The sequence below is a fragment of the Actinia tenebrosa genome, unplaced genomic scaffold (assembly GCF_029948245.1).
Source record: "Actinia tenebrosa isolate PJP-AT-01 unplaced genomic scaffold, QUT_ActTen_1.0 PGA_scaffold4__44_contigs__length_22323623, whole genome shotgun sequence".
Classification (NCBI taxonomy): domain Eukaryota; kingdom Metazoa; phylum Cnidaria; class Anthozoa; order Actiniaria; family Actiniidae; genus Actinia; species Actinia tenebrosa.
The window spans coordinates 15,256,463-15,282,995 of record NW_028292581.1 but is presented as its reverse complement, the minus strand read 5'-3'; the positions used below and the strand labels follow the sequence as shown (position 1 = coordinate 15,282,995).

At 37.7% G+C, this 26,533-nt stretch overlaps 3 protein-coding genes across 3 annotated transcripts in view; all 3 read left to right on the top strand.

Annotated features, from left to right (window-relative positions):
* The window catches only part of LOC116307141 (roundabout homolog 3), an 88,902-nt gene that overhangs the window by 3,172 nt on the left and 59,197 nt on the right, over positions 1 to 26,533 (top strand). Inside the window, exons 3-7 of the mRNA XM_089037135.1 lie at positions 770 to 1,033; positions 1,367 to 1,648; positions 1,938 to 2,201; positions 2,594 to 2,893; positions 3,681 to 3,947. Coding sequence (XP_088893261.1) covers positions 770 to 1,033; positions 1,367 to 1,648; positions 1,938 to 2,201; positions 2,594 to 2,893; positions 3,681 to 3,947 — 1,377 coding nt within the window. The remainder of the gene's footprint in view (positions 1 to 769; positions 1,034 to 1,366; positions 1,649 to 1,937; positions 2,202 to 2,593; positions 2,894 to 3,680; positions 3,948 to 26,533) is intronic.
* Positions 4,963 to 7,474, top strand: LOC148907219 (uncharacterized). Its single transcript, XM_089036409.1, has 4 exons — positions 4,963 to 5,071; positions 5,398 to 5,513; positions 6,186 to 6,291; positions 6,612 to 7,474. The coding sequence occupies exons 1-4, from the start codon at positions 4,963 to 4,965 to the stop codon at positions 7,472 to 7,474; spliced, it is 1,194 nt and encodes a 397-aa protein (XP_088892535.1).
* LOC148907218 (uncharacterized) lies at positions 8,737 to 10,801 on the top strand. Its single transcript, XM_089037234.1, has one exon. It carries the CDS (start codon positions 8,792 to 8,794, stop codon positions 10,247 to 10,249), a length of 1,458 nt encoding a protein of 485 aa, XP_088893360.1. The 5' UTR covers positions 8,737 to 8,791; the 3' UTR covers positions 10,250 to 10,801.

Below are 26,533 nucleotides of genomic sequence, written 5' to 3'. Positions count from 1 at the left end.
AGTACTCAATCATTGTTTATATCTATTGTCGGATCTCTCATTCGTTCGGCGAGACGTTATATGTACGTACGTTGCCCTGTTTTCCCCCAAAACACTACGATGTTTCAAAGCAAGAACCACTAAAATCTCCAAAAAACTTAATTACGATGTATTTCGTCCAAGAGAATTTTATAACAAATGTTTCCATCGAAACTTGCGTAAGACTTTGCAACGTGAAAGCGTACCGCGAGATCGCTCTTGTCTGCCATTTCCAAAATACAGAAGACCCAATCATTACCACAGCAAGACCAAAATTCTTTATTCAGCAATGCCACACAATAAATAGATAACGGGCCGAAACATCATCGCTTTCGAAGCGATATAGGCTTGTTCTATCTAATTTTGGTTCGAAATTTTTGCATCTATATTATTAACAAGAATTCGCATGGTATTCTCGTGCACTTTGGAATAAATTTGCACTCACGGGTTTTCAAAAAGTTCAAAATTGCACGAGCCCGATCGCTCGTGCAAATTTATTCCAAAGTGCACTCGAAACCATGCGATTTCCTATACATATTGTAACGTAAAAATCCTTTGATTTATTGACGAAGTGATTGACTCATTGATTGATTGTTGGATGAATGAATCGATGGACGCTTCGGTGGGTGGGTAAGTGGGTAAGTGAATGGATGTATTGATGGATGTATTGATGGATGCATGGATGGGTAGCTTGGTTGGTCGTTGTTTGAATAGTTGAATAAAATGTGATAATAATTATCCCCTATTTCAGTTCGTCCAGTGATAAACGCCAAGCCGACTGATCAAAAATTGTTCGAAGGATCTACTGTCATCTTGCCATGTGAGGCTTCAGGTTTTCCCGCGCCAAATATCACGTGGTTATTCAATAATGATCCAATCCCATGGGAACATTCAATAGAGAACGAATCCTTGGTCCTGAACAATGTTAGACATGGAAGACATGATGGTAGATATACTTGTGTAGCTACCAACAAAGGAGATACTATGTCTACTTCTGCATCACTTATTGTTTATGGTAAGATAAGAATGGTTATTGTTAACTTTATGCTACAAACTTTAATTTTGCTTTTAAATTGGTACTTGCTTTGCCATTTTATTATCTCCTATGACACAAGAGAGTTTCTCTACGGGTTCATCGCTTATCCTCCCTGGTTTCATATAAGATGGATGCGAGTTAAAGAGTTACATAAGAGAATCCAACATGCAGTTTGTTCTGTAAAATAGCGCTATGTCGTCCCAATGACGATCAAAACTTATCCAACTGTTACAACGAAATCCTGAAAGAACTAGTTATTCCTTCAAATAAAAAGGAATTTACCTCTGACTGTCGTCTTTGTTTATTTTCCAGTAAAAATGTTTGCTCTTGCATTATCCAGAGAGTACATATTTTCTCTGACAAGTCAAAGTGCCAATCTCAGTTGTTCTGGGAGTGGCTATCCTTTACCAAATGTAACATGGACAAAGAATGGGTTGCCTGTGTCGTTGAATCAAACAGACAGTGTTATCAACGAAACCTTCATCGAAAGCATTCTAAGCTTGGGCAACCTAACGATTGAGAAGGCTGGACGATACTCTTTTAACGTAGGAAATGGAGTGCAAGAGCCGATAAGCGTTGCCATGGAAATACTGAGTAAGTGACTTGTAGAAGAATGTTATTGTCTTAGTCAAATAAAACGATGCCCGTCATGTGTTACCAACCAGAGAGTATTTTAATATTGGTTGGTATTAATCAGCTGAATGAATCTCCTGAATATTTTTACTCATAAACATGACCATTACATTGGAGCTTTTTGACGAAGCAGCCATGCTCATTTTGAACTTCAATTTTGAAAATTTCGAGTAAAAGACGTTTATGACTAGCAACTTATTACTTAATTCATAGATTATTTTACTCGAAATACATTTCCTTTTGGTTTCAGTTCGTCCAGTGATAAACGTCGCGCCAACTGATCAAAAAGCGTTCGAGGGATCTACTGTCATCTTGCCATGTAAAGCTGCGGGTTTTCCCGCGCCAAATATCACGTGGTTATTAAATGATGATCCAATCCCATGGGAGTATTCAATAGAAAACGATTCTCTGCTCCTAAACAATGTTAGACATGGAAGACATGATGGTAGATATACTTGTGTAGCTACCAGCAAGGCCGGTACAGTGTTCACTTCTGCATCACTTCGTGTTTATGGTAATAGTATTTGCTGGACAATCAATTCACTGTTGATTTTTATAGTTGGTCGGCCTTGGTTGGTTAAAACAGTCGGTAATATATGACCTTCAAAAATCTGTTCAAATTCCTCGAATACCGCTCTATTGTTTGATTATAGGCTCATTAACTGACAAATGCCAATTTTAAAGAATGCACAATATCAACAACTCAGACATTTGAAAAATTCAGTAAAATTGAGAAGACAGTTTTGTATTTCAAGAGTAGAAAAATCGATTTTATGAATCCTTATCGAAAAATATTTCATAGCAATGCATGATAGTACGTACTTGTGTTCTGGCCATGGTATCGTGACATAGGGGAAATATTCAAAACCTCCCCACTATTTAATATATTTTTCCCTCTTCATTTAGATGAGCCATCAAGTTTTGCAAAGAAAAGACGATATGTATTCTCCGTTATTGCAAGTGACTATGTCTTTGTGAGTTGTTTTGGAAGTGGGAATCCTCGGCCAATAATTGTATGGGAAAAAGATGGATCACCTGTCTCATTAAACCAAACAGACATCGTCCTTAATGACACTGTGGTTGAAAGTCGATTACATTTGGGCAACTTTACACCTGAAAAGGCTGGTAAATATTACTGTTACGTCAAGTCTCAGTTGGATGGAGTCTACATCCCAACACCAAGAAAGCTTGCTATATTAGCATGGTGTAAGTGATACTCTTTGTGTATCTTAAGCAACGAGGATAATCTAGGACGGGAACGTCAGTGTCGGGATATTTACACTTAGCGTTAATTAATAACAGAATCGTGTACTTACTATCTTTTACTGAATGAGGAGATGGGAAATCGAATAACTACAGTAGAGGAAATGGTAGTGGTAGTAAAATAAAGCCATAGCGAAAACGGCCTGTTTTTTCACGTCATTCAGGACCAGAGAACTAGAAGTAACACACTTTCCCAGTTCTCCTTCTCAATAAAATTCAATTATACATGCTGAACATTTCTGGGAGATCTCACGTCCTAGTTTTGGGTTTCCGTTGCTTAATGTTACTACTGTTTTTGAAATATTTTACCAAACGATATATTTTATGTACGTATTTAATTATTATTTATCAGTAAAGCAAAATTACTAGAAGAGCTCATCTAGATCAATATTCTCAGTGCTGGTGATGTGGGATATACACAATATATAGCTACTGCATATGCGCAGTAGCCGCAAAAGTGTGAAAAAGATCGACTTACCTCAATAAGTCTATTATTTTCAAAACTTTTTAATTTTACGATAAAACTACTCTTATTCGGAGTTCCATTCGCCTAGTCATGCTTTTTTTCGATCTTATCAAATACGCTAAATTCCAGTTCGTGTTTAGAGTTAGCTGTATTTGAATTTGATTCGCCCAAAAGTTGTTTTAGGGTTGGTTGAAGTTGAAGTAGACGATCATGGCTATATTATTTATTCAATATTCAGTGCTTATGTTTTCCCTGAATGTTTAGTCTATCCAGCAATTGTGGAAGAACCAGTTGATCGAGAAACTATAGAAGGAGCTACTGTTGTCTTTGAATGCAAAAGTAAAGGTTTTCCACAGCCAACTACTACCTGGTTGTTCAATGGAAAACCAATCCCATTTGAACATACTATTGACGGCGACGGTTCTTTAGTGCTGGAGAATGTTAGACGTAATCCTCATGCTGGTAAATATACTTGTGTAGCTACCAGCGAAGCAGGGACGGCGAAACATTTTGCATGGCTTTTTATTGATGGTAGGTTATTTATTTGTTGTTTTCAAGTAGTTCCACTTTTTGACAACTGTTCAAACTCCAGTGTATGAGGGCTTAGCCTCGAATCCAGGAGCTGCTTTCTTTTGCCGAACTCGGAAATGAGGCTAAGTCCACATCCACTGAAGTTTTACTGCTATTTTTATAAACATGCGAACTCTGTGTCTGCGAGCTGCACGCAGTAGTAAATTTTGTTTTTCGCTGCCGTCAATCAAACCTAATTAGTCGGTACCTTTCATATTTTTGACTGGCGGCAGCGACAAACCAAATTTCGATCATACATTTTTTCGATGTTTTCGATCATACATTTTCTTATTATAGAGTTTTAGCAAGAGAGTTTCCCCCAATTTGTGAACTTTGCATTACTGAATATTACTCACGATTTTTTTTTTGTTCGAGTTAAGTTATTTATATCTCCCTTACTCTCATTGAACCCACTTTTTTGAGCCTATTGCAATACACAACGATATTAGTGGAGAGCAGGAACAAAATCGTCAAATTATTCTCCATTCCTTTCTTTTCCTTTGCAATACACTACACTACACTACACTACACTACACTATACACTATACACTATACACTACACACTACACTATACACTACACTACATTACACACTACACTACACACTACACTACATTACACTACACTACACTACACTACACTGCACTACACTGCACTACATCAGGCGGTACTACAAGTACACTACACTGCATTACACTACACTATACTACTCTGGACTACCCTTCATGTAAACTGCACTCAATTCTTTAGTCAACACCACATTAATCAAACAAGACTACATTGTACTGTACTGCACTGTACTGTACTACACTACACGATTTTATCTTTTCTTTTTGTTTTTCTTTATTTTCCATTTCATCGTATTGTTAGGAGGCTGCCCCAGTGCCTGGAAAACATATCGAGATTCAAATTCCTGTTATCGTATTGTCAACACCCGTACGGCAAAATGGGACGTCGCGCGTCGATCCTGCATATCGATGGGTGGTTACTTGGTGAAGATCGATTCAGAGGAAGAGAACCGCTATGTGACTAAGTTGGCAAGTGAAGCAAGTTCAGCGGAATATATGTGGATCGGACTGTCTAGAAGTAAGTATTTTACATTGTTCCACCTAAAACATGGTTCCTACTGCTACTGAAATTCCAGGAAAGGAAAGACGCAATATCTGACAAAAATTCATGTATTGTAGGTATAATTCCAAAAATTCGTAAACATTATCTGGAGTAGTAGGGTTATCCAGCAGAGCCGGAGTATGGTAATTTTCACCCATGGATAATACAATGCCAAAAAGAGCTCTAAAAATGGCTACTGAGACAATGAGATGTTTTGTTTATTTGTTTAATTAACAAAGGGTTCCTTGATGTCAATGTTAGTAAAATCATTTAATCGTAAAACACTTTTAATTTCTTTACAGTCAGCGAAGATGATTTCCGGTGGACGGATGCCACAATTTTGTCAGGCCGATACTCAAAATGGAATAAAGGAGAACCAAACAATGCTGTAGGCAACGAGAACTGTGTTCATCTTTATGTTCGTGGCAGTGCATCTTATTGGAACGATCACATCTGCAATTATCCGGACGGGAAACCCATTTATGCTTGCGAAAGGGGAAAACGCAACTAAAACAATGTAAATGTTCGTTTACTTAATTATGAAAAGTATTCTTATGAATTAACAATTCGATATTAGATAATAGAGTTATTCAGGTATCTAGCTGAGTCCCTTGGAGGAAACTTGCCAATCAGTGCGAAGTGAACATGCACAACTTGTTAGCGTTACCCCGTGAGGAAAAGTGTTATTCCCATGAATATCAAAAGGTCTATAAGCTTTTTACTCTTTTGCCCATGAATATACCATCACATGTAGTACATTCACATGTGAAGTTATCACCTTTTTTTCTCTCGTGAATTCTAATTGCGAAAATTTACATATTCCATGTAGTTATTTCGCAGAATGCGAGGCCCTACAGTCTGTTTATGTTTTTGCGCGACACCGCATTGCAGATATGCACGGCCTCAATGCTAACAAGTTTTGAGTTTTGTCATGCAGGCCTGGTTACAAAAAATCAGCTAGATTGCTTCTTAAAGATTTTCTAAAATTTGGTTTTGAATATGAACCTTTATAAGTTGAAAAAAAATTAAAATTACAGTAGAGAATATATATAGTATCTATATTTGTGCTTATGAGTAATTCGTGATACAGACTCCCAATGTCAAGCATTTTAAGGAGCCCTGTGGGGGAAGAGTACTTGCCGGTTCCTATATGGGAAAGTTGAAAGTTCCTTTTTCTCAAATAATGATAGTGCTCTGTAAGTTTAATATGCAATCTGTTAAGACCGTTTTCGAGTTCCCAATTACCACTGTGTTTTTAGATTACAGACTCTTTTAATCAGGCTTAGCCTCGTATCAGTGTCTAAGTATTCACACGGTAAAATAAAGAATGCACAACTTCAGCATTACATGACTTTCACTGCAACAGCTGGATGCTGCACAAAGTCGATGATGCTAATAAAACCCTGAGCAACAGAGAAAGTGTTTCGATGTGTTTCTCATACCTCGGGTTTGTGCCGTCTTCCTCCGAATCAATAAAAGACCTATTTTGCATGGGGGTAGGGTTTTCTCATTTGAGGCAACGATAAAAGGCGTTTTCTCAGTGAATGCCAGAGGCTTGGACTTTCCATTCCAGACTTCAGAGTCATCTCTCGAGTGTACGACTTATACAAGCTGCGAGATGAGAATTTGTTTGAGAACCATCACTATTTTTTGAAACCCGTTGAAGATTATTCTGAAGATAGGAAAAATTTTAGACGAATTCCTCACGATTTGAATGCCTTCAAAGAGTATGTGAAGGAATACGAGATGCAAATCACCCTTGGACGGACTTACTTTGTGTGTGAATACATCAATGGCAGTGAATACTGTTCAAACGTGATTTGCCGCAACGGAAAAATACTTGCTATTCAAGTTTGTCCAAGTTCAAGTGTTCAAATAGACTACGACGCAATAGACCATAAGGAAATAGAAGAATGGACCACAGAATTCTGCAGTAAGTTGAAGATTTCAGGTGGACTCTGTTTCGATTTCATCCAAGACCACAATAACAACATCTACTGCCTAGAATGTAACCCACGCCTTCATTCAGCCATAACTACTTTCCATTGTGATCCAAAACTTGCTGTAGCTATCCAAGCCGCATTGGAGCCTGAAATTGTTCAAGATGAAGAGGTGGTGTTCCCTGTCAAGCCACCAGACCAATCCCTTCATGTCTATTGGCTATATCAAGAAGTGTACAAGCTGTTTACTGGTAGGCAAGGTATAAGGGAGCTTCTCTCTACGGTACTGCATGGAAAGGAAGCAGTATATGATCACGATGATCCCCTTCCATTTCTCATCCTGCACACGATCCACATAATGTTCCAGTTGAAGAAAAACATAGTGAATAATGCTCGTTGGAGTGTTGTCAATCCTTGCCTAGGATGTCCCACTAATTGAACCATGAAGAGAACACGATTTTTTAAAAGTACATTTGTTAGTTAGTGACTTATTAATTTTGGTATTCGTGATAGATGGTAGATGTGACTGATTCGTTGTCTTGTGTGATTCATCATTTGTATTATGCCATAAGTTCATTGTTTTGATTCAAACTTCAAATTTTATCGATATCCTGAAACAGCCTCAGGTCACTGCGTGAATTAAAAGAATAGCGACAACGATTCAATCGTACCATTTTTTTTACGATCTAAAATCGGCGTTTCAGAATCTGACGCAAACTAGGGCATGTGCAGATGACCATGTCATTAAAAATTCCAAAAACTCCTTAAGTGTAGAACAGTACGTCTTAAGAGAACTTTCTTTCTTAGTACTATGATCTCCTTGGCCAATAGTGAAATACAATAAAAACCCGAATAAAAGAACAAGTGGGTTAAGAACACCCAGCCTGAATTAGGGCGTTTTTAGTACCATTTAAATAAGAAGGGAATCAGCCTAACAAATTAAAAGGTGTTCTTAAAAAAAAATAAGATCAATATTTATGTGCTAGACCTGTTCTACAGTACATTAATAGAGTTTAATTTAATTCAATTCACTTTTATTATCAATTTAGATTCATTTACAGTGTTACAAGTAGCAGACTCCAAGCATGACCTGACAAGAGTATATTTTTCTACTGTTTTGATACAGGCGCTGGTATTATTGCAGTAAAGATTTTTCAAATAACATTTTTGAACTTACACATTAATATCACCTACATGTATTGGTAGTCTATATAGTAATACTGTATATATTTTAGAAACATTTATTCAAAAACACCGTAAGAAGGCTTCAGGCTGATTTTCAGTAAACACCCGTTAAATAAGAACAAAATCAGCCTCAACTCCAAAAATGGGTGTTCTTTTATGCGGGTTTTTACTGAACTACATTAGTTATTTGTATAGTAGTTGTAAATAGTGAGCCAAATTTCTATTTAAGACATTGTAAATTTATTCGCTTGAGGCAAAATGTAGCCGCGTATATCATGTATGCATATAGTATAACGACTTCGTTTTTTTTTTTTTCTTGTTCTTAGCTTTTACTTGTTAACTGTAATTTGTTAATTGTAATTCATTTTTATGCGATAATGTGTGATTAGACTGTTATTATTATCGCATTCATTGTTAGCTTCGCATTCTTACGTAATCCCTCCCTATATGATGTGACCTCAGTCAGTCCTCAAATACCTGGCTTGGGCTTCCTGTGTAGTAAGCCGAGAAGCTCTGGGTCCGACATGCGTTCAAAAGATTTTGAGGAACCAAGTGAACAAGTTGCATAACGATGAACTTGAATTCGCTTTTACGAGCATTTCAAGCAAGTAAATTTTGTTATCGTGCTACATATACCATCCCACTAGTACGAAGATTGTCCAGTTCGAGTACAGAGGTAAAGCGATGGGGTTTTCAAGACCAAAACCACCACGATTGCACAGCATTTCAGTCTTTCAAAGTCAAAACTTACTCCACTGGAAGATTGCTTCCCCCTCAAAGAAACTACTGTTCTTTGAACACTAGTGATTCTAAAGATGATGTATTAGAAAGAGAAGAAGCTGTTGCCGCCCAAGATCAGGAACATCCTAATCGAAGGACTATTTTTGTTGGGTCTCTTAACTATCTCACAGATGAAGACAAACTGCACCAACATTTCTCCAAGTATGGAGAGATTGAGCACCTTAGAGTCATTCGTTATACGACGTCTTCCATGCCAAAAAATTATGCTTTCGTGGTTTTTAAGTCTGTTGAGTCCGTCGAAAAGGCTCTACAAGGAAAAAACTTTCTTGATTCAAGAAGGTTAGAGGTTGCGAGGCATGATCGTGATGCTACACACGAGAGAAAGATTTTCCTAAGAGGAATACCCTTGGAACTTGAGATCAATGATATGAAAGACTATTTCTCCCAGTACGGAGACATCAAATCAGTCGATATTCCAATGACTGGTAAAAAGAGAAGAGACTATGGCTTTATTGAATTTTTGTCTGAAAACTCCCCAATCAAAGCACTAAAACGACAAAACCATGAGGTGAAAGGCCATGTCCTGCAGGTGGGCACTTGTATAGCTAAACGCAGAAAAAGTGTACCAGGCAAGATAGTAGTGGACCTTTTACCAGAAGACATTACCCTTGAAGCTGTGAGAAAATATTTTGAGCAATTTGGGCAGCTTAACTCAATTGATATGGTCTTTAAGCGTGATTTTATTTCAGCCAAGAATTTTGCTTTTCTGTGTTTTCAAAATCAAGAAGTAGCTGATGAAGTTTCAAGTAGCAAAAGAAATCATTATATTGATGGCCAAGAAGTAGTTGTGAAGCCAATGCACTCTACGACCAAGTCGAGACCAGCGTCGTCCAGGGAAAAGAAGGTTTTTATAGAAGGTATACCCCTGGGAAAGACTGAAAATGAAATTATGTCATATTTCAATCAATTTGGAGAAGCGATTCATCTTCATTTGATTGAGAGTTGGGAAGAAAGAAAGATAGACCAGTGTGGAATCTTAAGGTTCAAGAGGAAAAGAGATGTTGATAATTTGTTAGCCCAATCAGAGCTCATAATGGAAGGCAGTCCTCTAAATGTACGACGACTTGGATTCACGGCTGAGACTTCATCAGAATACACTCCATTGTATTCAGAGTTTAGAAAGAAACACCAAATAAATTCCATTGATACTAAAATACATGAAAGTATTGAGGGCACAGAAGAAGAAATGCAAGAGAGTGGTCTCACCCATTATCCAAAACTTGATTGATACAGTCCTAATAGTAGAAGAATAATTAATATAAATGGAAAAGAGATATTGATTAATGATGCCCATTGTTATACAATTACTGGTTAAATTTCAAAGTTTCTAGGCTAAGACTCTATCTGGTTGTCTTGATTTCTTGGCCTTTTGCAAATCAAATTTTCAGTTGTCCACCTCTGTTAAATACCCATTGCCACCTACCATAATGCATCACAATTTGTTTACATTTTGAATCGTGTCACCACTGAAAAAACAATTCCAACATTTTGAATAAACTCTTGAATAGTCCCTAAAGCCGTAAAATAATGTAAAAGAATCATTATTGTGCCTTAGTGCTATGTCGGAAAAGGATTTAATATGATGTTATTATTCAATATATGAATCTTTGAATTTCATAGACCACGAAATTCATCTGTGACCGCGGTGGCAATGGGTCTTTAAATTTTTACGGTTGAAACCAAAAACTTTGTTGTTTGGAGTCTGTTTGGGTAGATTGTTTTAAAGACAGTTGTAAAAGCTTTATTTGTGTGTAGAAAATTAAACCTTTTTCATTTGGTAGACTTTAAAGTAACTATGCAATGAGTATGAGTATTATTAGTGTCAGGTCTTAAATTACCAATCCCGTGACACAAAGCTGCATAATTTATTTCAACTAACAGTCAAAGCAGAGTGCAGATTCTACTCTGAGAAACAGTAGAGTGAAGGCTTTTAACCCGAAAAATTAAAAAAATACTAGTCAACACACAAAAGAAAACAATGGAATTAGGTTCTACTAAAATGTGTTAGTGTACCACCTCTTTCTCTTTTACTCTGCCGAAGGACCAGCTTCCAAAATGTCAGTAAGTTTCTTCACCTTTTCACGGTGTATGATTTACCCATTTATCATTACTATTTCATTAGGAACAGCGACGCAGCTCACACTAGTTTTTAGCTAGTTATCTCTTCTTGTTAGTCTAATGTGTATTTACAGGTTTAGTGACTTTACTCTACTCTGCCAATAGCACTAAGTTTTACTAAAAAGCACTTAGGAAACAATAGAAAAGACATTGAACTATTTAGTATTATTTTAATTTATTATTTAATTTAAAAATTTAGTACTATTTTATGATAAGTGTGGGGGGGGGGAGACTATGGATAATTTCTGGAACTACACAACAGACAATGTGCATGAGCACAAATTTTGAGCACAAAGTGTGATGAGAAACCAATGCTTTTTTGGCTCCTCTAATAATTCTTCTGACAATAAGCCTTTTCATAGTTTAAGAATAGAATCCACTGCGCATGCGATTTTATCCTGAATTTCTCACCTTTTGTTTAATTAAGAGCAAAAGAAGGTTTAGACAAAACAAGGGGGGAAATTCGGGATAAAATCACATGCGCAGTGGATAAACTATGAAAAGGCTTATTATTCCATTGACATTTCCTATGAAAATATAAGTATTTCTACAGACGAAAATAACATTTTCCCCTTCTGATAGTTCCTTTAAATTTCCCTGCTTCACTTTTTGCAGTTCTATATTTTGCAGAGTGCTTTGTAAGGTTTGATGCGCATTGCCTATTAGTAATGCTAAACATGTGAACCTCAAAATTATATTACTTGAGTCTAATGATTTTGTTCTAAAATCATGGGCTGATTTAGAATTGGTAGTTCCAGAAATTATCGTCAATACCTCCATTTGGACAACCAGTTGTAAAATGGCAGATGTTGAATATGATGAGCACGAAGAAACAAGTGAAGACGAAATCAGCGACCAAAGTCAGTATTGGTGAGGAAACTGAGGACGACGGTGAATCGAAAGTTAGTGATTCTGAAGAGGACGATGATAAGTCAGTAAAGCACAGTTGGTCGGCTCTCGTAGGAGAAGCTACAGATCGTCATCAGAAAGAGTTAGAGGGTCAAATGGAAAACTACCTGCACGAAGGAGAAAGCGAAGAAAGTGCTGCAGTCAAAGCGCATAACAGTATGTTACCAGTCTATAGAAAGGAGCAGAGAAAAGTTTTGTTGGAAAAGTTAGAAAGGATGCACACACTGAAGAAAGACCCGTATTTCCGAAAAATCATGAAAACTAGACAGGAGCTCATGGACACAGATGACTATGACTGGAAAGAGGCGACTCAAGTTGTGATTCAACAGCGTAAACATCTGCTAAACAATTTATTTCGACCACTTAAAAATGATGAGACAGATGAAGAGGAAGATTTGCGATATCATCAGCGTCCTAAACGTCGAAGGTTAGTAAACTAGAAAGAAAAATTAAATGTACTTTTTTTGCAATGAAACTTTATTAAATATAGTTAAATAGTTATAGAGACGTCCTCTTGTTCTGCTCATTTTACTCATGCTCTGCTCACAGGGGCACTAGGGGCACCAGCTAGTGGCACTTTAAAAAACCGTCATCATGGGAAACAATCGATATTAAGAATGAAACCAAGGGGCATTGTTAGAGGCACTTTTATTTCCCTCTGTTTAAAGAAAGAACATTTGAAAGAGGGGATTAACCTTGTCAACCCAAGAAAGGTGCTCCAATCAATAACCTTGCTCTGAAAAAAGTTCACACCCTCATTTTCATTCATAAACACAACTTTTTCAAATCTTACTTAAACAAAGAACAAGGAACAAATACTCAACAGTAAGATCAACCTCATGAAATTATAAATTTATATATTTCCAAAACAGTATATAGCGATTGATGAAGACAAGAGGCCCCTTCATTCATTCCTAAATTCATTCTTAAGCAATCGGTAAAAATTGTGTGGTCTGGGGCCTGGCTCCTCGCTCCTCATGTTGCAGAACTCTCATTTCAAATCTACTTCCGGCTCCCTCAATTCGGGGTCTTTAATTTCTTCGCTACTGCCTCCTTGAAATTGAATCAAAACAATAGAGCTATAGTATATTGAAATGATGAATCACACAAGACAACGAATCAGTCACATCTACGCCATCTATCACGAATACCAAAAATTGATAAGTCACTAACTAACAAATGTACTTTAAAAAAATCGTGTTCTCTTCATGATTCAATTAAATGGGACATCCCAGGCAAGGATTGACAACACTCCAGCGAGCATTATTCACTATGTTTTTCTTCAACTGGAACATTATATGGATCGTGTGCAGGATGAGAAATGGAAGGGGATCATCGTGGTCATATACTGCTTCCTTTCCATGCAGTACCGTAGAAAGAAGCTTCCTTATACCTTGTCTACCAGTAAACAGCTTGTACACTTCTTGATATAGCCAATAGACATGAAGGGATTGGTCTGGTGGCTTGACAGGGAACACCACCTCTTCATCTTGAACAATTTCAGGCTCCAATGCGGCTTGGATAGCTACAGCAAGTTTTGGATCACAATGGAAGGTAGTTATGGCTGAATGAAGGCGTGGGTTACACTCTAGGCAGTAGATGTTGTTGTTATTGTGGTCTTGGATGAAATCGAAACAGAGTCCCCCTGAAATCTTCAATTTACTGCAGAATTCTGTGGTCCATTCTTCTATTTCCTTATGGTCTATTGCGTCGTAGTCTATTTGAACACTTGAACTTGGACAAACTTGAATAGCAAGTATTTTTCCGTTGCGGCAAATCACGTTTGAACAGTATTCACTGCCATTGATGTATTCACACACAAAGTAAGTCCGTCCAAGGGTGATTTGCATCTCGTATTCCTTCACATACTCTTTGAAGGCATTCAAATCGTGAGGAATTCGTCTAAAATTTTTCCTATCTTCAGAAAGATCTTCAACGGGTTTCAAAAAATAGTGATGGTTCTCAAACAAATTCTCATCTCGCAGCTTGTATAACTCGTCCACTCGAGAGATGACTCTGAAGTCTGGAATGGAAAGTCCAAGCCTCTGGCATTCACTGAGAAAACGCCTTTTATCGTTGAGCAGGAGCGCCATCTCTAGGCTACCAAATCCTAAGCATCTTATTCGAGGACAAACTTTTGCTAACTTCTGCTCGACCATATAGTTTGGAATAGCGGAGTAAGCTTTACTGACCGGGACAAACCAATCCACCTTCTCCTCGACTGCCACTTTCACTACTCCGTCAATGTACTTGTCCATGGTCTTGCTATTGTAGTGTGGAACGTATCGGGTACGCGAGACATACTTAGACCAACTCGATGCAGAATATTTGTATTGATCTGATTCCACAAGAATTATCCGATGACCTGCTTTGGCCAGTGTTCGCAAGACATGAAGAGACTTGGTTAGGACTCCGTCGGTCACGAGAACGGTTCTTCTAAACTTTGGCTTGGCCGGGTCTCGCTCTTTAAATCCTTTAAGCATTCTAGATGTTCTGCCGAAGAGCCATGATATTAGGGTGATGATAAGCCACAAAGGGCTTGCACACAGAAAGATGACAAAATACAAGCAAGCTTTTGCTCTGTACCACATACTTTTAACTTTTACGTTTTCTCCTAACGATGTTACATAAGTGTTTAAGTGATATAAAGTTAGTGCATGGACCGTTAAAGGAATAAACCGTGAAACTACGCTATATATTACGTAATAGAGGAGCGATCTAACTTGCCACGTGAAACATACTGAACTTTGCATTTTGTATTAAAGGGCCACTTGGACGAAAATCGCTCCAAAATTAAAACTCTTTCATTCGAGCTGGAACTTTGCTGAAATAATCTAGGATACATTAAGAACCACCCACTGGAATATCTTTCTGATATTCGAAAGGAAAGGGCCAAAATTTTACGATTTATTTTCGTCCGCCATTAATTTCTTTGAATCACAGAATTCGACTCAAGAAGACTGGCACGAGTACTTATGACGTCATTTACTCAACCCAAACCAAAACATTGGTGGGTAATGTATGTGCCATGTTCGTAAAACTCGGTTTATTTGGTTTATTCAGAAAATATTTAATGTTTCATTCGGTTTCCTAACTACTATATGACCAAACAATGTGTAGGCGCTGAAATTTTTCAGTTTCAATAATACTGACGATCATAATTCGAAAATTTCAATACATCTCGGCAAGCCAAGAATCACAACAAAGTAGGACGCATGGACGAGATTCTAGCGGTTCCATCGCGCGAAGTGACTGAGATATTCGGGATTCGAATCATTTTAAGGATAACAATTTTTCAAGGTATATTTACATACAAGGGCAAAGAGCAACACCACAATTTGGGTCCGCGAGACATCCGACACAATGAAAGAAAAATCTACGAGCTGAGTGACAGACGCCGCTGTCGCGCGAGTAATAAATAAGAAACCTTTGACATGTTCTATTACAAAGATGATATTAGATAATCGTATGTTTGTACCTATTCAATGCATAATAAACATTTTGAAGCAAATAATAACCGTTCTGTAGTAAATCAGCTAGGAGAATTACGAGCTCACATTCTAAATTATTCGGCACATAGATCTAAGTATATTGTCACAAATCTTTATATCACAACGCAGAATTCAAAAGGCAATCGGTTGTTTTCATAACATCAATCACTATTAGATTACATTGAAACTTCAAATTTAAGATCTTTATATCATGGACAGTAGGTAGCAAATACAAATAATGAAATGAACGTAAGGAATTTTTATGAAAACCTCTTCCCAAGCATTGCTTCTTCTTCTAGTTCGGCTTCATCTTCATACATTATAATTTATGGTTCTAACTCTTCAGGATTGACAAAGCGAGCGTCCAAAGGAGTTTCCATCGTATTTGAAGAGGTATCAAAGGTTTAAAAAAAGTCTGTTTAGAGATTCTTTTCACGATAACGCGTTTAAAACATCAAATAAACTTCAGGTAATTTAACAAGAAATGTATAGTCAAAACGACGCTAACATGACAGTGTTGAGTAAATGACGTCACAGCGTAAAACTGCTGTACATAATGACTCGTTGGCCGTGACACAAAGAAATTAATGGCGGACGAAAATAAATCGTAAAATTTTGGCCCTTCCCTTTCGAATATTAGAAAGATATTTCAGTGAGAGGTTCTTAATGTGTTCAAGATTATTTCAGCAAAGTTCCAGCTCGAATGAAAGAGTTTTAATTTTGGAACAATTTTCGTCCAAGTGGCCCTTTAAAGATGACAATAGAACGATTTCGCGTAAGCTCCTTTTTACATGCAAATGAGTTTAGGTAGTAAAATAACTGGACTGGACTAGACAGAGAAAAATCTGTAAAACATAGACTGGACTGGACTGGACTGGACTCGAAATCTGTAAAACATGGACTGGACTGGACTCGAAATCTGTAAAACATGAAAAATAATAAGCTTAAATAACCGGAAATGACTCCACGACTTCAGCTTGGGTAGAACTTAGTATTACAACTATTGACAACCCAAAAGAGGTCTTAAGGCAATCTTTATGGAACAATGTTTTCATTCCTTTAAATTGTAGTGTTTTAAGTAGACAACATGTTTTAAATGTCAATATACGTTTTGTCAGAGACGTGTGGGATAAAGAAAAAGGTTTTCATTGGGAAGTAGAAATAAACAAAGGGTTAGAAAATACAGAATGGTTAACTTGGGTTAAAATAATCACTCTTATTCCAACACAGTGGAAACCTTCTCCCAGTACGGAGATATCAAATCAGTTGATATTCCAATGACTGGTAAAAAGAGAAGAGACTATGCCTTTATTAAATTTTTGTCTGAAAACTCCCCAATCAAAGCACTAAAACGACAAAACCATGAGGTGAAAGGCCATGTCCTGCAGGTAGGCACTTGTATAGCTAAACGCAGAAAAAGTGTACCAGGCAAGATAGTAGTAGACCTTTTACCAGAAGACATTACTCTTGAAGCTGTGAGAAAATATTTTGAGCAATTTGGGCAGCTTAACTCAATTGATATGGTCTTTAAGCGTGATTTTACTTCAGCCAAGAATTTTGCTTTTCTGTGTTTTCAAAATCAAGAAGTAGCTGATGAAGTTTCAAGTAGCAAAAGAAATCATTATATTGATGGGCAGGAAGTTATTGTGAAGCCAATGCACTCTACGACCAAATCGAGACCAGCGTCGTCCAGGGAATGACGTATTTCATTTCAGGGTATTTCACTCCCTCAGTTTAATGGTGAAATTAAATGACGTTATTTGTCACAAATAACGTCTGCGAAGGGTGAGGCTAGTGAAAAGCTGAAAAAAGACTTATTTTGTGTTTCAATTCAAAGCCCCATCTTTTAAGGCTCAAATTAAACAGGGAATACGTCCAAACTCTCGTTGTTTTTTTCGACGATCACTTCCGCCTTTGTTTACATGGGAATAGCCCTTCTCGGAAACGAAACGAACCCATGCAAAATGCTAAACCACATTTTACAAGTATTATATAGTGAACCAAGATATCGTTTTCTGTGTTTTACTTCTTCATTTTATATTTGGATACCAAACAAGGTATTGTCAACATTGTCTGATCAGCCTTCAGCAAAATAAGTGGGTTTTTACCCTTTGGTTACCCCCCAAAGACGCAAAGTATTATGGGGATGTGAAAGTAGAGAATACCAAAACTAATAAGTCCTAACTAACAAATTTACTTTTAAAAATATCGTGTTCTCCTCATGATTCAATTGCAGATACGTCCAAGGCAAGGATTGACAACACTCCAGCGAGCATTATTCACTATGTTTTTCTTCAACTGGAACATTATGTGGATCGTGTGCAGGATGAGAAATGGAAGGGGATCATCGTGATCATATACTGCTTCCTTTCCATGCAGTACCGTAGAAAGAAGCTCCCTTATACCTTGCCTACCAGTAAACAGCTTGTACACTTCTTGGTATAGCCAATAGACATGAAGGGATTGGTCTGGTGGCTTGACAGGGAACACCACCTCTTCATCTTGAACAATTTCAGGCTCCAATGCGACTTGGATAGCTACAGCAAGTTTTGGATCACAATGGAAGGTAGTTATGGCTGAATGAAGGCGTGGGTTACACTCTAGGCAGTAGATGTTGTTGTTATTGTGGTCTTGGATAAAATCGAAACAGAGTCCACCTGAAATCTTCAACTTACTGCAGAATTCTGTGGTCCATTCTTCTATTTCCTTATGGTCTATTGCGTCGTAGTCTATTTGAACACTTGAACTTGGACAAACTTGAATAGCAAGTATTTTTCCGTTGCGGCAAATCACGTTTGAACAGTATTCACTGCCATTGATGTATTCACACACAAAGTAAGTCCGTCCAAGGGTGATTTGCGTCTCGTATTCCTTCACATACTCTTTGAAGGCATTCAAATCGTGAGGAATTTGTCTAAAATTTTTCCTATCTTCAGAATAATCTTCAACGGGCTTCAAAAAATAGTGATGGTTCTCAAACAAATTCTCATCTCGCAGCTTGTATAATTCGTCCACTCGAGAGATGACTCTGAAGTCTGGAATGGAAAGTCCAAGCCTCTGGCATTCACTGAGAAAACGCCTTTTATCGTTGAGCAGGAGCGCCATCTCTAGGCTACCAAATCCTAAGCATCTTATTCGAGGACAAACCTTTGCTAACTTCTGCTCGACCATATAGTTTGGAATAGCGGAGTAAGTTTTACTGACCGGGACAAACCAATCCACCTTCTCCTCGACTGCCACTTTCACTACTCCGTCGATGTACTTGTCCATGGTCTTGCCATTATGGTGTGGAACGTATCGGGTACGCGAGACATACTTAGACCAACTCGATGCAGAATATTTGTATTGATCTGATTCCACAAGAATTATCCGATGACCTGCTTTGGCCAGTGTTCGCATGACATGAAGAGACTTAGTTTGGACTCCGTCGGTCACGAGAACGGTTCTTCTAAACATTGGCTTGGCCGGGTCTCGCTCTTTAAGCATTCTAGATGTTCTGCCGAAGAGCCATGATATTAGGGTAATGATAAGCCACAAAGGGCTTGCACACAAGAAGATGACAAAATACAAGCAAGCTTTTGCTCTGTACCACATACTTTTACTCAGCTCACAAGCTTACGTTTTCTCCTAACGATGTTACATAAGCGTTTAAGTGATATAAAACTAGTGCAGTGGACCATTAAAGGAATAAACCGTGAAACCACGCTATATTACATAATAGACAGGAGTGATCTAACTTGGCATGTGAAACATTGAACTTTGCATTTTGTATTAAAGATGACAATGATGTGCAAATAGACGACGCTCTAGCTAAAATGGACTAAAATGAAAGCATTTGACGCTAGTTGAAAGAATACTGAGACAGACCCATTCCCAAATTTAGAGAAACTTGACAGGCCACAGAATCTAAGAATATGATTATCATAATATCGATAAGAATTCATAAAATCGATTATTCTCGTCTCTAAATATAACTAAAACCAATCTTGTACTCAGAGCCTTTATTTCTTTGCGCATTAAGAAATCAGCTCTGGGTACGACATTAAATTAAAACTGGCTTTGCGTCTCTCAGTTTTGTGGCTCGTCAAAGTTGGATGCGCATGCGACCTTGCGGAGAAAACAGTCGATTTTAATTGGATGACCACACTGAATGTCGCGATCTAGCCAGCAGGGCTTCGTGTTACGTATGATCTCCGCGTGTTACGTAAGAGTGCGCGCGTCTCCCACCGAAGACAATTATTCAGGAATTTTTTTACGCTTTCACTCTACGAGCTATATTGCGAGAAATAAATTGATGTACTTATATATTATGTCTTCAGCATGCACAATATATATATTTTTACGTATTTGTCCTGACAACTTTTTTGTAAACAAGAAAAAACGAGGGAGACTCTGCTAACAGGGAAGATTCCAATCCGCAAGAACCCCGGAATGATTTGTCCACAATCTGTCGCAATATAAATCAGTTGAAAACACTTGGAAATTTTGTTAATTAAAATACTCGACTTTATTATCATTTGCTGAGCAAAGGCAATACACCCGATTGCTCGTTCTTATCAGACGACACTACCGGGATAAGAACACACAAGGACAAAAAGGAAAGGTTTTTGAACATAACTGCATGGTAAATCTTTGAACAAATTTATCTTCGATCCCCAAATTACTCTTTTATCACTTGCTAAGCAAGGACGACACACCCGATTGTTCTTTCTTATCAGGGCGACTCCAGGGATAAGAACACACAAGGACAAAAAAAAAAAAAAAAAAGAAGAGATTTTTGACAAAACTGGTAATCTTTCACCAAATCTACCTTCGTACCAAAAGTTTTATTGCAAAAGCTTTGCTTGAATTCAGTGTCCAAGCCCGTTTGAGTAATGTGGGAGAGCGTTGGATGGGCTTAGACGATTTGATATTCCAAAGCTGCAGCGCTTAATGTTTGTAGCGCGCGCGTAAGAACGCTGCGTCTAGTTACGTCACTAGCCTCTTCCGCAAGCATCTCTGTGGCTTTCTCTAATTTCTCTAACTATTAATGAGCAGGAGTCTGGGAACGAAGAAATAAAAAACCAGACGAGGGGAGGGAGGGGAGGAGGCCCAGCACTCTCGGTTTTCACTGAGGGAGGAAGCCCCTTCGCTATAGTGATATATTATGTGAGAGTTTATAGAGTTGCCTGCGGAGGAGGCTATTACGTCACAATCAATCGAACCTAGTTACGTCAGAAGCTGATTACACAGGTAATCCAGGTAGGCACTTGTATAGCTAAACGCAGAAAAAGTGTACCAGGCAAAATAGTAGTAGACCTTTTACCAGAAGACATTACTCTTGAAGCTGTGAGAAAATATTTTGAGCAATTTGGGCAGCTTAACTCAATTTATATGGTCTTTAAGCGTGATTTTACTTCAGCCAAGAATTTTGCTTTTCTGTGTTTTCAAAATCAAGAAGTAGCTGATGAAGTTTCAAGTAGCAAAAGAAATCATTATATTGATGGGCAGGAAGTTATTGTGAAGCCAATGCACTCTACGACCAAATCGAGACCAGCGTCGTCCAGGGAATGACGTATTTCATTTCAGGGTATTTCACTCCCTCAGTTTAATGGTGAAATTAAATGACGTTATTTGTCACAAATAACGTCTGCGAAGGGTGAGGCTAGTGAAAAGCTGAAAAAAGACTTATTTTGTGTTTCAATTCAAAGCCCCATCTTTTGAGGCTCAAATTAAACAGGGAATACGTCCAAACTCTCGTTGTTTTTTTCGACGATCACTTCCGCCTTTGTTTACATGGGAATAGCCCTTCTCGGAAACGAAACGAACCCATGCAAAATGCTAAACCACATTTTACAAGTATTATATAGTGAACCAAGATATCGTTTTCTGTGTTTTACTTCTTCATTTTATATTTGGATACCAAACAAGATATTGTCAACATTGTCTGATCAGCCTTCAGCAAAATAAGTGGGTTTTTACCCCTTGGTTACCCCCCAAAGACGCAAAGTATTATGGGGATGTGAAAGTAGAGAATACCAAAACTAATAAGTCCTAACTAACAAATTTACTTTTAAAAGTATCGTGTTCTCCTCATGATTCAATTGCAGAGACGTCCAAGGCAAGGATTGACAACACTCCAGCGAGCATTATTCACTATGTTTTTCTTCAACTGGAACATTATGTGGATCGTGTGCAGGATGAGAAATGGAAGGGGATCATCGTGGTCATATACTGCTTCCTTTCCATGCAGTACCGTAGAAAGAAGCTCCCTTATACCTTGCCTACCAGTAAACAGCTTGTACACTTCTTGGTATAGCCAATAGACATGAAGGGATTGGTCTGGTGGCTTGACAGGGAACACCACCTCTTCATCTTGAACAATTTCAGGCTCCAATGCGGCTTGGATAGCTACAGCAAGTTTTGGATCACAATGGAAGGTAGTTATGGCTGAATGAAGGCGTGGGTTACACTCTAGGCAGTAGATGTTGTTGTTATTGTGGTCTTGGATAAAATCGAAACAGAGTCCACCTGAAATCTTCAACTTACTGCAGAATTCTGTGGTCCATTCTTCTATTTCCTTATGGTCTATTGCGTCGTAGTCTATTTGAACACTTGAACTTGGACAAACTTGAATAGCAAGTATTTTTCCGTTGCGGCAAATCACGTTTGAACAGTATTCACTGCCATTGATGTATTCACACACAAAGTAAGTCCGTCCAAGGGTGATTTGCGTCTCGTATTCCTTCACATACTCTTTGAAGGCATTCAAATCGTGAGGAATTTGTCTAAAATTTTTCCTATCTTCAGAATAATCTTCAACGGGCTTCAAAAAATAGTGATGGTTCTCAAACAAATTCTCATCTCGCAGCTTGTATAATTCGTCCACTCGAGAGATGACTCTGAAGTCTGGAATGGAAAGTCCAAGCCTCTGGCATTCACTGAGAAAACGCCTTTTATCGTTGAGCAGGAGCGCCATCTCTAGGCTACCAAATCCTAAGCATCTTATTCGAGGACAAACCTTTGCTAACTTCTGCTCGACCATATAGTTTGGAATAGCGGAGTAAGTTTTACTGACCGGGACAAACCAATCCACCTTCTCCTCGACTGCCACTTTCACTACTCCGTCGATGTACTTGTCCATGGTCTTGCCATTATGGTGTGGAACGTATCGGGTACGCGAGACATACTTAGACCAACTCGATGCAGAATATTTGTATTGATCTGATTCCACAAGAATTATCCGATGACCTGCTTTGGCCAGTGTTCGCATGACATGAAGAGACTTAGTTTGGACTCCGTCGGTCACGAGAACGGTTCTTCTAAACATTGGCTTGGCCGGGTCTCGCTCTTTAAGCATTCTAGATGTTCTGCCGAAGAGCCATGATATTAGGGTAATGATAAGCCACAAAGGGCTTGCACACAAGAAGATGACAAAATACAAGCAAGCTTTTGCTCTGTACCACATGCTCAGTTTCTCATAGAAAGCAATCAGTAAGAAATATCGAAAATATTATGAAAGTTTAGTGGAACCTACAAGGATGAACAATCTATGAACATGCGATGACGCGCGTTTGCGCCAAGTGTCTTTCTCATTTTTATTATTGCAGGGTAGAGTGCAAACAATATATCCGTGAAACTTTAGTAACACTAAAAAGCACAATTTCATGCAAATTCCATTGTTTTCTTTTGTTTAATTAGCACTATGTTGTACTATTTATTACTGTTTCACGGATTAACTGTTTGCACTCTATTGTTTACTGCTCCAAACTCATTCTCAAGTTTCCGGTTATTGTTTTATTGTCTTCATGGCTCAGGAACACTGCAACACCAAGAAATAACCATTTTGCCTCAGTTTACTCCCACGCCCCCAAAAAAATCCATTAGGCATTTTAGCCGTCTTCTTTTGTTCAGAACTCATTAGGAGGAAACTGGAATAAGAAAGAACATGCATCATTAAGCATTCCTCTGTACTACATACTAGTTTTCGATAATTCTGTTTTATTGTCGTCATGGCTCAGAAATCCTGCAACACCAAGAAATAGCCATTTTGGCTCAGTTTACTCCCACGCGCACCAAAAATCCACTGGGCATTTTACCCGTCTTTAAATTTGCTCAGAACTACTCATATTAGGAGAGGAAATTCGAATGAGAACGTTAATATTTTATAAAAGCACTATTATTAAAAGAAAACAATGGAATTCTGGTCTACTAAAGAGTATTAAGTTTAATATCTATCTATTTAAGGGGTTTAATGACTTCACTCGCTAAAACTTTCTACAACTTTCTTTTTTTTTTTTTTTTTTTTTCACTTTAGTTCACTAGTACTACTAGTAAAGTCGAGTACTGCTTTATCACGGATCATTTTAACTCAAATACCTCTTGAACGTCCTTTTGTTTTCTTTTGTTTAAGGGCTTTATCCTCTCATCGAGTGATCATGTTTTCACATTTATTAGGGTTAGTTAAGTGCTTTTAGAATTTAGAATTTGGGTACGTATGTTTGGGCTTTCGTGCAATTAATATTTCTAACCAAAATAAATAAACAAATAAATAAATTCATTCATTCATTCATTCATCCATTCATCCATCCATCCATTCATTCATTCATCCATCCATCCATTCATTCATTCATTCATTTATTTATTTATTTACTTATTTTAAATAAATAAATAAATAAATAAATAAAAAGGTAGATAGATAGATAGATAGATAGATAGATAGATAGATAGATAGATAGATAAATAAAGTGCATATATAGAAGCCCTAATTTTAACATTAATTTAAGGTGGCTCGACCCCCTCACGCTTGACCGCTACCTTCCACTTTTGGAACGCTAGTGCATAAACGTCTTTTATCCTATTGCAAATCTTTTTTGCACATAAGTCACATAAAGATTGAATTAATGTTTGATGCAGTTTTTAATGAGATCGGACGTCATAACACGTAATTATGATGAAATATTTGATTTCGTTTAGAAAATAATTTTAGCCTTGCAGAGCGTTCAACACTAGAATGCTTCGTACCACATAATTATATACTGGATGCCTCCATTTGTGGGGATTTTTGAAAAAATCTATCTAGCTAATAATGAGATATTTGAGATTATTTAAATATAGTGCATAATCTACTTCAAAACTAAACAATGGATTTCATACGGCCGAAATTAATATTTCAGAGCTATATATTCACAAAAGTCATTGCTCATTTAGTTTTACTCTGTATCTAGTTTTAAAAGGAACATTTTGAAGGTAGTCGACTTATGCGATTTTGTGAAAACGTATAGTGCAGAAGACGGGGTAAACATTTGATGCGCACTTTTCATCGCAGTTTTCTAGTCAATCTTACTAGATCTTCCATTATTCTAAAATTCGCTGATCATTTCTCTCAAAATTACGTCAGGATACAAATTTGAACTTAAACTAATATTACACGAAATTGCAAGACTATTGAATTCATTTAAAGCGATCTAAAGCGAACGAGAAATACAGAAAACATTGATCGTTTCCCAACGATTTGATGCTCTGGGAATTCTATCGTTTGCTAATGATCATAACACCAAATTCTTTCGCACCATGCACGGTCTCATCTCGCTTGGCTGCTTTTCATTATATTTTATTGTTCATGATAAATTGTCACACTGTATACGTTATTCGTTTTTGAGAGCAAATGGCGTGAGTAAATGAAGGACATTCATGGCGCAGCCATATTCTACCAAAGGTCAAGCAGAAAACATCTCATTACTTGTAAGGCCTTTTTTTGTAAGGCATTTTTTGGCCCAGACTCAATCAACAACTTACTAGTATACAGAAGTTTATTACATGAAATCATTTTATCATTTGCTTTGCAGGCCAATGGAAATACAATCTCAAGAGTAGGACACGTAAGCTTTTGTTTTAGTAGATACCGTTAATTAGAAACACCATAAATTTGGTGTCTATAATAACAAGAGTCCATTATAAGAGTGGGGAATATTCAATAAGTAAATTTTATATATTTTTTTCATTTATGGATGTTAATTCTTATTTTTCTTTTCTTTGTAGCATGCTCGATTAGCAAACAACATCGCCCAAAGTGTGAGGCAGCAATTTGTGAGACCTCAACCTTTGGGTGATCTTATAGTACCTACAAGATCATCACAAAATAGGAGAAGAGGGAGAGGCCAGGACACAAAACTCCTCTCCCTCTAGAAGAGAGCAGCACTATATCTTTGATGCGGTTGTGCTAAACCAAAATGTAAACTCCGTCCCAAGAGGGAATAGCAGACAAAGTCTTGCTTCTTCTGGGCTGTTGAAACAAATGGTTCTATATAGAACTTAAGGTGAATTTGATTAACCATATTAACTGGACGGTTGAATATTACTGACGTAAGGAGCATCGCGCGGTCGCGTTGTTGTTGGTATAGTTTCAAACAGAGTCAAGTACGGAACGGCCGTTAAAGAAGTAACGCTCGTAGGCTATTCAAAACCGTTTGACCTTTGGAATGGAAAACGTCTGCACTATAACAGCGAACGAAGACAACGAAGGAACACGGACACAAGATAAGTAAACGAGTATATAACGTTAATTTAATTCAAATAATCGAAAGGGTAAAAAACCTATAGAAATCCAACCACATTCGGTGTCCTAGTGCCCTTGCCTTGAGTTGCCTGCGCAGGAGGCTATTACGTCACAATCAATCAAATCTATACTAGTTTCAGAAGCTGATTACACAGGTAATCCACAAAATCGGTTACGACATTCAGTTCACGGTAAGATCGTCTCCACGGTTGCCAGACTTATAATTGGTGGTTTAAATTCGCAATGCGAAATGTGTTTGTTAGTTTGGTCATATAATAGGTCTTCGAGAAGGAAGGCTGCTTTATTTGTAAACGAAATGCAGCTCTCGGAACCGATCAGCCGTCCATGAGGTGGATGGACGGGTCAGGCACCCAGTCTAAAGTATTCTGCAAACAATGATTGCCAAACCGAAGGACGAAAAACTACCCTCATGTAAAGCATTCCATGCCTTCTTAAT

Coding starts and splice junctions, on each gene's coding strand:
- LOC148907219 (XM_089036409.1), top strand. CDS start 4,963: ATGGGTGGTTACTTGGTGAAGATCGATTCAGAGGAAGAGAACCGCTAT. Junction 5,072..5,397: donor GTGGATCGGACTGTCTAGAA/GTAAGTATTTTA, acceptor ATTTCTTTACAG/TCAGCGAAGATGATTTCCGG. Junction 5,514..6,185: donor AGAACTGTGTTCATCTTTAT/GTTCGTGGCAGT, acceptor TTCGTGATACAG/ACTCCCAATGTCAAGCATTT.
- LOC148907218 (XM_089037234.1), top strand. CDS start 8,792: ATGAACTTGAATTCGCTTTTACGAGCATTTCAAGCAAGTAAATTTTGT.